At 48.2% G+C, this 14186-nt stretch overlaps 1 protein-coding gene across 26 annotated transcripts in view; it reads right to left on the bottom strand.

Annotated features, from left to right (window-relative positions):
• The window catches only part of ZNF618 (zinc finger protein 618), a 170078-nt gene that overhangs the window by 22976 nt on the left and 132916 nt on the right, over positions 1–14186 (bottom strand). For 16 of the 26 annotated variants that reach the window (XM_065036113.1, XM_065036120.1, XM_065036119.1 and 13 more), the window contains 3 exons: positions 11241–11429; positions 7237–7320; positions 6073–6129 (listed from right to left, as the gene is read on the bottom strand). In XM_065036113.1, the coding sequence (XP_064892185.1) occupies positions 6073–6129; positions 7237–7320; positions 11241–11429 (330 nt within the window). The remainder of the gene's footprint in view (positions 1–6072; positions 6130–7236; positions 7321–11240; positions 11430–14186) is intronic. The other 10 variants (XM_065036114.1, XM_065036121.1, XM_065036118.1 and 7 more) reach the window with 4 other exon arrangements.

Genomic DNA, 14186 nt, shown 5'->3' with positions numbered 1-14186 from the left:
TCTTTAACGTGTGACTGAAAGGAATGGAAACACTGGATGCTCCACAAGCCCTTGGTCAACCAGGGGCCCTCTGCACCCCCTGTGGTGCCCGGGAGCAGCAGCAGCGACTCTCAGCACCTCACACCTTGTGCAGTTTCTTACCGTTTCCAGGTGAGCCCTGGAGTGACAAACCCCTGCGGAGGGGAAGAAACCATCAGTGTTAAATATTCGGCCATCAGTTCAGTGCGTTCACGGAACGGCCCCAAGTCCAAAGTTCTGAATTAATGCATCGGTGACTGAGGCTCTTGGGGCTGACAGACTTGGACTGGTTTGCTTGGAAGGAAAACTTCATTAACCTCCTAAGTGAAGCACAGCGAGGCTTCGTGATAAATATTTCAACACGATGAGGACCTGTGCTCTTGAAGATGCATTCAGCTGGCAGGGCAAGCACGCAAGCAATGAGGATGAAGGCATGGGTGCTGCTTGGCAGAGGCACGAGCAGACAGTGCCGTGGTGAGGGTACGGCCGGGAGGCACCAGCTGCATACGGAACGCTGCTGACCACTGCACACGCTTCTGTGACCCGGCGCTGTGCTGAGAGTGCTGTTTGCAGCTCATGAGGTCTGTATCTGAAGGATCTTCACTGAAACAAGTTCCTCACGTGGTCCTAGTGAGCAGCTGAACAGGGCAGGCTCCTCCAGGTCCCATTCTTCCACTCTGTGTGCTCACTGCCTCTGCTTTGGGAAGCTGTGTACGGATTCAGTGAACGCAAGGATGCTCACCAGACCATCCCATGGCTGCAGGCTCTAAAGGGCTCTTTCAGCACCCCAGAGGCAATAAGCTTGTGAGGGCCAAAACCTGGCATTTTACCGTCCCCCTAGAAGTCACCTTGACCTGGAAGAGGCAGCGGCGGACACCCCATAACGCACCGCGATGGATTCTCAACGTACTCTGTGCTGCTTTCCAGCCAGCAGTGCTAAAGCAGTCTCCTCCTTACGCCTGACTTCTATACGCATGAAAACCATTGTCAGTTTGCAACAGGAGTCCAGGCCACTTGCTAAACGCTGCTACTACAGTATTTTAAACAAAGAAAGACTGTTGGGATTTTTCTGGTCTTATTATTATTGGTCATTTTGTTATCCATGCACTGTAATGTCCCCGCCTCAGCACAGCCAGCTCCACTAAAGCAAACTACTCAGAAAACTGTCATGAAGTGTCACACTTTGAATGATTAACAATAAGTTGGCTCGCTTTAGGGATTTGCTAATCAGGCAGAACTGAAGAAGGAGTTCAACTTTTTCTGCCCATATTGTGGTCTATCTGTGATCCTTTTTGCCCTGTCCTGTCCTGCTCCAGCCCAGCACAGCATCTGTGTTTGAAGACTCCGATCCACAGCTCCGATCCACAGATCCACTCCGATCACTGGCTGGTTGTTCCCAAGTTTGCTGACTGCTCATACTCCTGCCACAACCAACCTCGGTTCCAAGCAACTGCCCAGTGGACACAGCAACTCTTACGTATGCAATGGAGCAAAATGACACTTTCTTAACTGAAGAATCGTATTTTGTGCTTTGGTCCAGCTGACATAACCCGTGAGCTGGCTGGGTGTGTCACAGAAGGCAAGGCGTAGGGGCTGGCTGTGCTAACATCACACTGCAACCAACAATCAAGAATTAACATGCCCCAAGTGTTAAAGCTGTATTTACCACCGAAAAATACTAGCCTAAAAGTCATGTCTTCCCAGAAGAAATCCTGCCAGGTTTGGATGTGCTATATCATCACTGGATGAGGATGATGGCAGGGGAAGATGTACAGCCAACAAGAGAGAAGGAAGAAGATGCCAGTGTTTGTAACACACCTGGCTGACTCCTCCTGTATGTGCACCATGACCTGCGCTTCCAGTGCAAAACAGCTTTTATGGACTAGCTGGCAGTATGAGGATCTGAACATCCCCACTCTACAGCGAGATCATCCATGTAAAGGCTGAGTGTCAGGAGGATGGAGCCAGGCTCTTCTTAGTGACAACCAGTGGTAGGACAAAGGGTAACGGGTTCAAACTGGAACACAAAAGGTTCCACTTAAATTTGAGAAGAAACCTCTTCCTGGTGAGGGTGTCAGAGCCTGGCCCAGGCTGCCCAGGGGGGTTGTGGAGTCTCCTTCTGTGCAGACATTCCAACCTGCCTGGACACCTTCCTGTGTAACCTCATCTGGGTGTTCCTGCTCCATGGGGGGACTGCACTGCATGAGCTTTCCAGGGCCCTTCAACCCCTGACATCCTGGGATTCTGTGATCAACACAAGACTCATGAACACACACCATGATGCCGACGATGGTCTCACCGTAACGATGCAATTTGCTTCACAGCAGAAGTTTGGGAGGAGCGGCGGGTGGGTGTCCCAGTGTGGGCTCCATCGGGGAGCACACGGGACCCGGCGCTGGAGGGACAAGAGGAGGGACTGAACCGTTCTGTGACAGAAGGTGCGTGGGAGACCCAGCAGACATCACGTCTGCTCCCATCAGACCCACACAAAGCCTGAGAAGAGATTTACATCACCAGTTTAGCGCTGATCTGCACTGTCTTTTTGCTGCTTTCCACAAAGCTAAAGGTTAGTTCTGTGCAGCTGCTAAGTGAAAAAGACACAGAACCTATTTCTGTTTGAGAGACAACCCTGTTTAACACATGCTAAAAATACTGGGTTTACGTGGCAAGTGGCGAATGAGACATTTCTAATTATCCTTCTGCTTGAAATAGTTCCATGCTACAACTGGATGGGAATTAGGACCCACAATATATTGCAGGATGCTGCTTATGTACACTTTCATCTTGCCCCTCTACCCACTCGGAAAAGCTTCCCCGTGGAAATAGGAATGAAAAGCACTGACATTTTCAAAACTGCAAATGCTCAAATTTGTTCCAGTGGAACTTATGCCAGTAATAGTTACCTAATGCAGCAGATGAAACTGAGACATATTTATACAGCTTAAATTAACCTTGAACGTTAAAAATATTTCCCAATTCCCTACATAGTTTTAAATGTTGTCTCTTTCACGTTCAGAACATTTAGCAAGTTTAGACATCAAGAAATACCACCAATTTCAATAGCTTTTTTTCTTTTGATGGCTGTATTTTCAGGTATTAAACTAAAGAACTTTTTAATTGCCTTTTTGCTTTGATTTTTTTCCGTAAGGTCTCACAATTTCCTGCACCCCCTTGGCCTACAGGTGGTGTAACGGGAGATGTGTCATTTTACCGAAGTCATGCAGAGCATCCAAACCAAGAGATGGAGGCTGGTTTAGGCTGGAAACACTCACTTAGAGATGGTTGTTGCCCCTTTCTGGGACTGTTTCCTTCCCATGCTCAGGCTGAAAATCTCCAGCTTTTGCAAGGCAAATATTTCACAAACCAGCCTTCAAATAGTTTGTTGGCATTTAGTACAAAAAAACCTTGCACGTGTCAAAACTCAGAAAAACGACGCCCACCAAGGAGTGTTTTCTTAAAGCGGCTTCACAGAACTGCAGATGATCACCAGCTCATGCATCACAACCAGTCAGTTCCATCTTTTGGCATCAAGTCATGTTAATTGTTTTCCGGACCCTGCTTAGCTCAGCACTCAATAATCCCCAGCTCGGTGAGAGCTGGGAGCTCTGCGGCCGCTGCCTGTGCTCCAGAAGTGGCACCAAGAAGCAAACTGCACATTTTAGCAGATACTATTTTTAAAGCACTGAGAAATTCCCAGATTTCATTAAATAAAACAAATGTAAGGGGTTGTGGAGACTTTTTCCTATTAACACAGAGGACTCCCTCCCAATCATGAAGCTAAACCATCCTTCTCCATCCACTATGTGGCTCCACCGTGCTCCGCTGGGAAAAGGAGCTTCTGCTGTTATAGTAGATGGACTCAAACGCAGCCACAGAGAACAGTTTTGTAGGCACTAAGACACCACGTTACTCAGATAAAGATACCAGGTACCTGCATTCACAAGAGTTTGGGCTGGATGCAGGGAAGAGACATCACAAATCCAACATTTTCCCTTCTAGCTGTCTCATTCCCACTCAGGACTCCCCACAGAGTCGCATCCAAGTCTATTTTAGGTGGCTTTCCTTGCTGACATTGCCACTCTGCTCGTCCTCCCCCTCACTCCGGACACGAAGCCAGTTGTGCCACTGTGACACAGGGAAAGAGCAGAATGTACCCGGCCATGTGGCCTCAAAAAATACCACTGCTCTGTTTGTTATCACTATAAACGAGCCTGTGACACAAAACCCACAACCACAAAGAGCAAGTGGTGCAAGGACTCAAGCATTTAACAAGGGCAGGTCGCACAGCTCTGAGGCTGCTCAACTGGGACATGAATTTACCTCCCAAACCTGGGGACTGTTCTTTACAGCAGCAGGAGTTTGGCGATAAGCAGCAGATGGGAGCGGGGAGGATGTAAGTGTCCGTCCTTCTGTCATTCCCAACCACATAATCTCCATCTGCTTCCCTGCCTGTGTGAGATCTGCTGGCTGGAGCACAAGAGAGGACAAGCCAGCAATGCCAGAATGACTCCCCAGAGTTCACACCACACATGTGAATACTGAGCCACGCAGTTTGTCCCACCTGCTGAAACACGGCCATGGAGAGAAGGAAAACGGGGAAGCAAGGACATGTCAGCTCTGCAAAAAGCAAGTTATCAAGAGCTCTGCGTGGACTCCCAAGCACGCAGATGCCTGCAGAGCTTGCCATGGCCTCTCTAATCACCAGCGCCATCCACACTGTGACACGGTGATGCTCACTGCAGTCCCTGCCAATGAGAACATTTAGACCGACTCCTGAGAACACGAAGAAATACAAGAGAAGAAACGGCTTGGTGCAAGAGCTGGAAAAGAGCACTGAATGGGACACAGAGGAAGCAGCACAAAGATGGAGTCAAGGTGGGAGAAACAGGCTGGGAAAGAAAAGAAAGTGCGGGATGGATAAGGGAAGGGGGAAAAGGGAAGAAGTTTATACATCCCCATGCACCAGTCTGGCTTTGAGGAGTGTGTCAGCTGCCTAATGCAGAACAGAACTGCTCCCAGCCAGAGCCCAGCTCCCCTCCAACCAGCCCGAGCTGCCCCTCCACTTCCTCAGCTTTCCTGGCGCACACAGAAGTAGAGGTGAGCACGCTGCAGCCCGCCAGGTCCTGAGCCACTAAGATAAACTGCCCATACATGTGGTGCAGACAGAAGCACTTCTCACAATAAAATAAGACCAGCAAATAATACAAAAATCACTAGTAATTTTCTAAGAATTTCTGGCTTTGTTTTGATTTTTACTTTGAGCTTTTACTCACATGCTTTTAAATGTTGTAGTTCAGCTAGAAACAGATTGAGGAGGATGAGTGTGATGTGAGCTGGTAGGAGATGGCAGGGAGATCTGTGAGATGTGTCACAGCAGTAATGGGTATTTAGCAGCAGTTCAGACAGAACGGAAGTCTCGGACTGTTCAGTACAGCCGCTCTTTTTGTGTGTGCGTGTGACTCTCGTCAGTGGTTCCTACCCCACACCCCACGATACGGGTTCATTTCCCCTCTTGCAAAACTTAACAAGAGGAATTTTGCAGTCAGAAGGTTTTATAATGCAGATTTCTTGGGTTCAGGGATGAACTGTTTGATGTAAAGGGAGATAACTCTGTCATTCCTGTGTAGGCTATAAAGAGTTTGACAGGAATAAAAAAGGAACAATCTACGGTTGCTGCTTTGAAAGGTCCCCAGAGGAGTCAAGAACCCAAAGGTATATTGGCATTTAAAGATGTGCACTGAAAGGTTTTGAAACCCTCTGCACAAACCACTCCTACTGCCCACAGAAGTCAAGACGTGAGGAGCAGACTGGCCGAGAGCCGAGTGGCCATTTTCAGCGCAGTAAGTTGGGTCAGTAACTCTCAGCAGGTAATTTGTTTTGGCGTCATGTCTACATACACAGACATGTGTCACGTCTACGCGACACTCCTACAGCATTCAGTGTCATGTCGAACAGGCTGGGCGGGCTGACAGAAGGCAGACTTGGGCACCTGCTGCCACCCAAGAGGAACAGGACTAAAGAGTACAAGGGCCTGAAACACAGAGACGAGCTCACCTGATGGATTCTGCTTACATCGCTTTTCTTTAGGTTTTTCTGTCCCCGAATGAACAGCTGTAATTGTGGTGAATGCTTGGATTAGTACACAATTGTTCCCCAAAACATAATATGCAGTATTTTAGTAACAACTTTTTTCCCATTCGCTATCACCCGCTCTGCTACTGCACATGGGTTTTCCAACACCATTCCTTTCCAACATGGTTCTAGAAAGCCTCATATTTGCTTCAGAGCGGACACAACCCCCCACAACAGACACTGTGGGACCTGCTCCAGGGAGAGTTCTCTTCCCTTACCTGTCCATTCCAGCTACCGGCGTTGCGAACACCACGTGTTTTGGGACTCTTGCATGGGGAATGGAGGGAGGCCAGCCTTTTCTGCTGGCATGTTATTTATCTCTGCATTAGGATGCCAAAATTACATTTAATCTGGTCTGCCTTTTATGCTCCAATTAGCGAGCACAACAGAATGGCACTGTCCCACATGAAGGCAGCAGGATACATAGGCAGGATAAGAATATTGTGAAGAAAACTATAAATGGTGTAACTAACCAAAATTTTCTAGGCCAGTGGTTACGTTTAGTTACCACCACTTGGACTTAAAACTCAAAGCAAACTCCAGAAGTGGGGTAAATTTGAATTCCTTCTAGCACATGCATTCTGGCCCCCATTTCCACATCTGGTGTGCTGTGACCTCCATAGAGCAAAGTCACAAGCATCTGGACTCTGGGTACAGTGACATGTAAATGCCACATTTACCACTGCTGTAATATCCAAACTGCTGTTCTACTCATAGTGCTCAAACTTCTCTTGCTTGTTACAAATGGCTTCACTTCCCAAGAACTTCACTGATGCACAAAGAACGAGTACTGCTTTATCTCCACCCATATTCCCCTTTCTCTACATCTTTGCTCCTCACTGAAAAATCTGTGTTAAAGTACATGGATCTGGGGAGCAGGATCCTCACGTCACTATTTTCTATGGTCTCTGGAGATCCAGGAACCTGGGGAGCAATGAGAAGAAGGTGCTACCCCAGGAAGGCTACCTGTCTGCAATCCTAAAGCAGATACTCCAAATCTACCAACAATCACCAATCACAGCAGAATCCTGTGCTGGAGGGGGATGTATGTGCTAAGCAACAGCAGGAGGGGGTGAACACACTTACCGCTGGAGTTCTGGGAGTTGCTGTTTGTTTCTTCAAAGTTGTTCTGCGCTTTGCCTTCCACTCTCCTGCTGAAAGCACTTTCTGCTGGGTGGAGAACAAAGCAGAGATGGTGACTGGTCAAGAGTGGACATGGAAACACACAGACAGCAGGCAAGACAACATGCTCCTGCGCCACAAACCCTGAATAAAGTAGAAAGGTCAAATACCTCATTTTGGAGGCAAATGGGCCAGATTCATTGGAGGGATAACAGGTAGATATTTTTCTTGAATGCCTTCTGGCTGAGGTGGCCTGGATTGGCTCTTAGGGAGCCCATGAACACCAGTCCTGACTGAACCAGAAGGGTCATGGCTTCCTTCCCTGCAAAAAAACCCAACCCTTATCTTCCTCTTTTTTAAGGCAAAGAGCAGCCATTAAAGCCTCTGGCACAGGTGAGCAGGTCTGCAGACTGAATTCGGGGCCTCACAACATGTAGAGCGTCACCTACAGAACCCTGTGCCCGCTCCCCCTGTGCCTTCAGGTCCAGGTGAAGGACTCATGGGCTCAGCACTGCCCACGATGTCTGGAGAAGCTACAGCAGATCCCTGACCCTCCGTGCTTCCCAACGGTGGCCTCGCTGCCTCAGCCCCCCGGCCCAGCAGCCGGCCCAGCTCCTGCTCCTGTGCTCGCGCTGCCGGCCGCTGCCCCCGGCAGATCTCCCGCTCTGCACGCCGTAGCAACAGCACAGGGCAATTTATCTCCCAGTAACTGGACTAGGAGGACTCGTCCAGCATGCAGAGGTGGTTTCTGACCTGGCAGTAGCTGCAGTGTCCTGAAATGTCACTGTACAGCACAGCTGAGGTGCCTCCCACCCTTCTCGAGCTGGTGACCCTTAGCACAGGTTCAACAGCACAAATAGAATCATTTTGGTTGGAAGCAACCCTTAAGATCATCGAGTCCACCCCTGGCACTGCCCCATGTCCTGAGAACCTCATGTCCGTCTGTCCAACCCTCCAGGGATGGTGACTCCAGCACTGCCCTGGGCAGCCTGTTCCAATGCCCCACAGCCCTTTGGGGAAGAAATTGTTCCCACATCCAACCTCAACCTCCCCTGGCGCAACTTGAGGCCGTTTCCTCTGCTCCTGGCGCTTGTTCCTGGGGAGCAGAGCCCGACCCCCCTGGCTCCAAGCTCCTTTCAGGCAGTTCAGAGATCAGAAGGTCTCCCCTCAGCTCCTGTTCTCCAGCTGAACCCCCCAGGTCCCTCAGCCGCTCCATCACACTTGTGCTCCAGCCCCTCACCAGCTCCGTTCCCTTCTCTCCATCCGCTCCAGCACCTCAAGGCCTTTCTTGGCGTGAGGGGCCCAAAACTGCCCCCAGGATTCGAGGTTTGGCCTCCCCAGTGCCCGGTACAGTGGGACGATCACTGCCCTGGGCCTGCTGGCCACGCTATGTGAGGTCTGTCCTCACTTCAACTAGGTTTGCAATATCTGGGCAAATACATTTACTGCAGTGACTCAAAAGGAAACAAAACAAATGAAAGGTGAACTGGCCAAACTAATGTGTACGGTCTGTGCTGCACAGACTCATTCACGGAGTCCAGTGTCACCCAGCAGCTTCATCTGAAGGCGGCTTAGCAAAACTCTGCTGGGCTCAGCAAACTGTACACAGAGAGAGAGGGGACAAAGATGTCTCTCGTTCAGGAGTGACAGGGGCTGTTGCAAATTGATATCAGATCATCATTTCCTTAGGTAGTTCCGCAGACCAGAGGAGTGGTCAGAACTGCTGCCACAACTTCCAAAGAGGCCCCAGGTCCTGCAGCCTCCCGGCCTCTCTGTGCTCCGTGAAATGTGGCTCAGACACACAGGCTCATGTCTGATGTCCCTAGAAGAGACCATGAAGGTCCCAGCCCATTAATTTTGGTCCAGCCAGTCCTTAGGGGATACTTCCAACTCCGGAGCAGGCTTCTCAAATTCTCTACCTACTACATTCCTGACTCATTCTAAACTGCAGAAGAGGAAAACCTGGTAATCAATTCAGTTAAAACAGAACCACATAAAACAGACTTGAAAAGGAACCGTAGACGTTGTCTAGTCCACCCCCCAACAGATAAATAATAGGAATGAGAGGACTTAAGTAACTAGGACATCAGAGAACACAGTGGGAAAAGAGACCCAGGTTCAAATCCTGGTGTATGTCACAACTGAGATGGAGGTCTCCAAAAACACTGGATAAAATTTGCAGTAGTTTTGTCCTCATCCCCTATATTATTTTTTCTTTGTTTTTTTCCAAGTCTGGCACTAAAAATAAAACCTGGTTTAATGCAGCTCCTTGGACTTACTGTGTCCTTTTTCTTTTTCTTTCTTCCTTTCTTTGTCTCACTCTCTTTCTCTCTCCCTTTCCATTTCCCCCTTTCTCTCCTCATACCTGAACCTTTTGCAAAGCAAAATTATCTGTACAGAGAATGTAAGTGCCGTGCTACTGAGTGTCTGTGCAAAGCCTGTGAGCGGAGCGGTACCGCATCATCTGTGACATCATCCAGGCCCACGCAAAACACCTCTAAGTGCAACACTGGGATGGCATCCATCCCTTCTGGAGACTGTCTTCCTGACGGGTGGCACTGTCAATGCTTTTCGTCATTTCTTTTGCACAGGACACCATGGAAATGACGCCACCACACAGACAGGGTAGGACCACCAGACTAATATTAGTTTCTTGAAGATCAATCTACCAGGCTCAAGCACCATGCAAGTCCTTCCTCCATACAGGAAAAGAACAGCTCAATGTTTTTACCCAATGTACTGATGTACTTTTTGATTAGAGAAGTGCGGGGGAAAAAAGCGCCTTGGCAAAAACCATCTCCCAGTTACTGCTCAGATGAATCTGGCCTCTGACCCAGGAAGGCTCCCAGTTTTAGCACCTTTGTAGGAGATATGAAACTGCAAGAAGCTGTTGCAAGTTTAAGTAACTAACGAAAAAGGTTTCTCAGCTTTAACTCCCAACCTGGTTGGACTGGATGGTCCTCAAATTAGTAATAAAATCATACAAATGCTTAAGAGGTGCAATAACAATATGGAATGTCAGGACTCACATGTCCTGTAAGAAGACAGGTCACTCATGGAAACATCTGGTAGCTGTGGATGTGTGTCATTAACAAAAAGCATCCTTGCTCAGCATCCCATGGCCTGGAGAGCCCCACAGCCACCTCTGCCCATGCCCAACATTTCAGGGGCGTTTAAACGCCAGCTGATTAACCAGCCCTTCTTCTGCACTGAGATGGAACATGCGCCTAGCAAGCCCATAGATTTCAGAGACTGCTTCCTTGCTGCCTGGACATTTAACATTATGTCTCACATCCTATTTATTAATAGTTATTTTTCAACGTTCTTTGTCTTCCTTTTTTAAAAATTTATATATATATATATATATATATATATATATTTTTAAGGTTTTACATTGTTTGGAAGGAGGAAATAGGTGCTATGGGAGGTTCAGCCTTAACCTGAGTCTTCTAACACCTCTGTAAAGGTTCTGAACCATTAATTTTGCTGCTGGAGCCCAGCTTAGCTCTCGGTAAGGAGTGGAGCACTGTGAAAGCACCCGTGCTCCATTTCACTTCCACAGGCACAGGAAAATATCACCTTGAGGGGAACAAACACTAAATGCCAAACAAAGCTGAAAATTAAACAAACCCCCCATACCTGACAAGCCACTACACCAGTCCTTGGAAAGAAGCTCTTCTCAGATTGTGACACCAGGACGTTAAACAGGGTCTTTTGTACCTTGTGGTTAGCACGATGCTTAAAAAACCACAACTTATCGCTGGGAAGAGGTTATAAACACCTACTGCTGGTCTAAATTGTTATTTATAAAGTGCCAAAGGATCTACCCCTCAACTGCTTCCGGGAGTAGCTTTTCTGGGACAGTCATGGATGGAGCAGACTGAGTCCAAGGAGCCTCAAAAGCCAACCCAGGGCAAGACTGGACACTACGCAGTTCAGAAAGTTGACGGTAGAAAGGCAGTTGGTACCTGTAATGGCCTTGCTTCCTGGGGATCCAGAATTTGGAGCGCGGAACATCTGGGACTGGGACGCCGGTGGGACACCGGAGGGGGTGCGGTGCAGGAGGGTAGAACATCGGTTTATTGAAGCCGGTGACTTTTTGCTGGACTGGCTCGCCTGTGTCTTCACTGCCACGAAGAGTGGAGATCGAGAGAACTCTGGATATGAACACTCAGAACTAGTGCCTGGACAGTCAGTCAGCTCCCAGACCGTGTGCCTTCTGGGAGGGTTGCTGTCTAACAGCCACGCTCACCAATCCCTCGCGTGGGGACCTGCAGCAGCTGTGGATCCACCGATCCCATGTAACAAAACCGTTTTCCCCATTCACCCGAGGGGACAGATTCTCGAAGCTGGTTAGTTCCCTTCCACACCTTTAACCGACCCATTCCTCCTCCAGCAGGAATCACCCCATCCATCCATCCATCCATCCATCCATCCATCCATCCATCCATCCATCCATCCATCCATCCATCCATCCATCCATCTTTGACTGTCCCTGCATCTCTGTTCTCCATTTCTATGTATCTAAGAGTTTGGATTTTGAAAGCAGGTTTCTAATGTGATACTCAGAGCTCTGAACGGGGAGAAGTTTACATCTTTGTTACTTGAGTCTTGCATAAATCCTGGAAATCTCCAGCTATCCTCCTAGTCTCGTTAACCAAATAAAAAGGGTGCTATTGGTAATGGAAGGGAATTAGGAGGCAGAGTTCTCATCCTGCAAGTCAGGAAAGGTCTTTTGGCCGCCATCTCCTACTGGTGACACGTGGAGAAATTCTGAGTACTACTGGGACATGCTCTTGGAATGTATCTACATTTTGGTCTCTGCAATGCACAGGGAGGTTCACCAGGAATTTTCAATGCCAAAAGTCATATGAAAAACCTTTGGGAGGACAGCCCTCTGTCTAGGCCACATGGATTAAAAAACAATTACAGAAGTGGAGAAACATCCTAACAAACCCCTTCATTCCTCAGTGGCTTCTTCCATGGAAATGTGGATATACTCCTGAAGCCCAAGTCCCACCCCAACCAATTGACATGAAGAATTGGTAAGAAATAAGGTTCAGATAGATCACAGCCCAAGCTCACTGACAGTAATTTCCACAGGGTGATACATTAGTGTGCTGGATGCTGGATGGTACCACTAGCACCTGTTCATCCTACACAGCGTAACTCAGGAATGCTCACCCCACTGAGCAGTTCTCCATCACGGGCTGTCACGGCAGCACCACAACCTGCCTCTGAAACAGGCGAGGAGAAACGTCACCCAAGGCTGAGACCGGACACTCATTTCCAAAATTCCACGGGACACGACACACCTTGAATCTTTCCCTGTCAGCAGCATTGGAGAGTGAGGACATGCGCATTCCAAACGGCCTGAACTCAACGGAAACAAGTTTTTTGCTTCTTTTGATCTGTGACACAGATCCAAGATGATGTTTCCTGCAAATATTACTGTATTTCTGCAGGAGACTCTGCACTAGGTTTTCTCACAGTTTAGGTCAAGATACTTTTCCTCTGCTTGGTCTCTGGCCAGCGGAATAGGCAGGAGCCGTGCTTTTGCTCCCTATGCTTCCCTTCAGTCCCCATGGATCATCCTCTCCAGTCGCTGCCAAACTGCCAGCAAAAATGTAGTCACATATGACAATTCTCCGCTTATGTCTTACACAGTTTCCCACAAGGCCCATTCCCACCAGTTGCTGCTTTATTCCCCATCTACACCAAGAGAAGCAGCAACCAGCCAACTATTCAGTGTCAGAAACTATCATGGAACTATCATCATCACGAATCCTCTGCAGTCCAGATACTGCTCTCTGACAAAAAAAAAGTCTCAATGCTATGAAGACCTCCAGAATTACTTCTTCCCCCCCAACTTAAACAAATCCTAAGTCTCCAAATTCAGGTGCAGAGAGAAGGTTGCTCCATCTGAGTTTAGGCAGAGATTTTGAGCCAGTGAGACAAGACAGACATTAGTTCTGGCAGTCTGGAGGATGCTAATAATTCATTGTAAAAAAGGTTTTAGTCTTTAGTTCACCAGATGACAAAGTCTCCCTGAAGACATGTGAAACAGGCAGAGAGGATCACGTAGCTCCTCTGTTCTGCTCCTGAAGAGTCACCTTCACCTTCACCATGGAACTCACTGCCTCTGCCTCAGGCTGATGAAAAGGCCAAGTTCAAGATATTTCAAGATGAAAATACCGAGTTGCTGAGTGGTTACAAAAATCTCCTGCCTCAAAATCTGCAGCTGAACAGCAAGTCTGGAGACAGCGCTGCGGACAGATGATTCCATAACTGCTGCTATGAAGTTTCTAGAAGTTTCTTGGAAAGCATCTGAGATACACCCCAGTTGAGGGTGACGTACCGGAGAAGGCAGGAGAGAAGTAACGTGGAGGGTAAGTCCCACTGAATGATCTCCAGTCACCGGGTGAACGGAGCACAGCGTGATACGCTGAGCACGGATGATACAGGTGATACTTAACAGATGGGGGACTCCAAGAGCTTGTGCTCGCTCACGATGGCTGTAGAGGAGCTCCAGGGGCAATGATGGAGTTAAAATGACTGAAGGCGCTGTGTGGTTTGCAATCAGGGCACCCCCAAAGGGGACTGGGAGGACAATGTTAACTCGAAGTTCCTTCACTGGACCCAGTGCTGGTGTGTGCCCTTCACGAAGGCTGTTAACAGACTTGAGAATCTTCAGATGAGAAGGCAAAAGGATAAATGAAGAGCAGTAAACCTTACACAGAAACATCAATTCACTCCTTCGGATTAACTAGGAGGTTGGTCACTAGGAAGTAACTCAACAGTAGACTAGAGAAAGGACAGAAATTTGTTAACTTAGTCCTCCTTCATCTTGCAGGCAAAGTTATAAATAGGATCCACTGTCTCAAAGCTACAGCTAGATATTGTTAGTCTTAACT

The sequence above is a fragment of the Columba livia genome, chromosome 19 (assembly GCF_036013475.1).
Source record: "Columba livia isolate bColLiv1 breed racing homer chromosome 19, bColLiv1.pat.W.v2, whole genome shotgun sequence".
NCBI lineage: Eukaryota > Metazoa > Chordata > Aves > Columbiformes > Columbidae > Columba > Columba livia.
The sequence above is the reverse complement of the archived record's forward strand: the minus strand, read 5'-3'. Positions and strand labels throughout refer to the sequence as shown.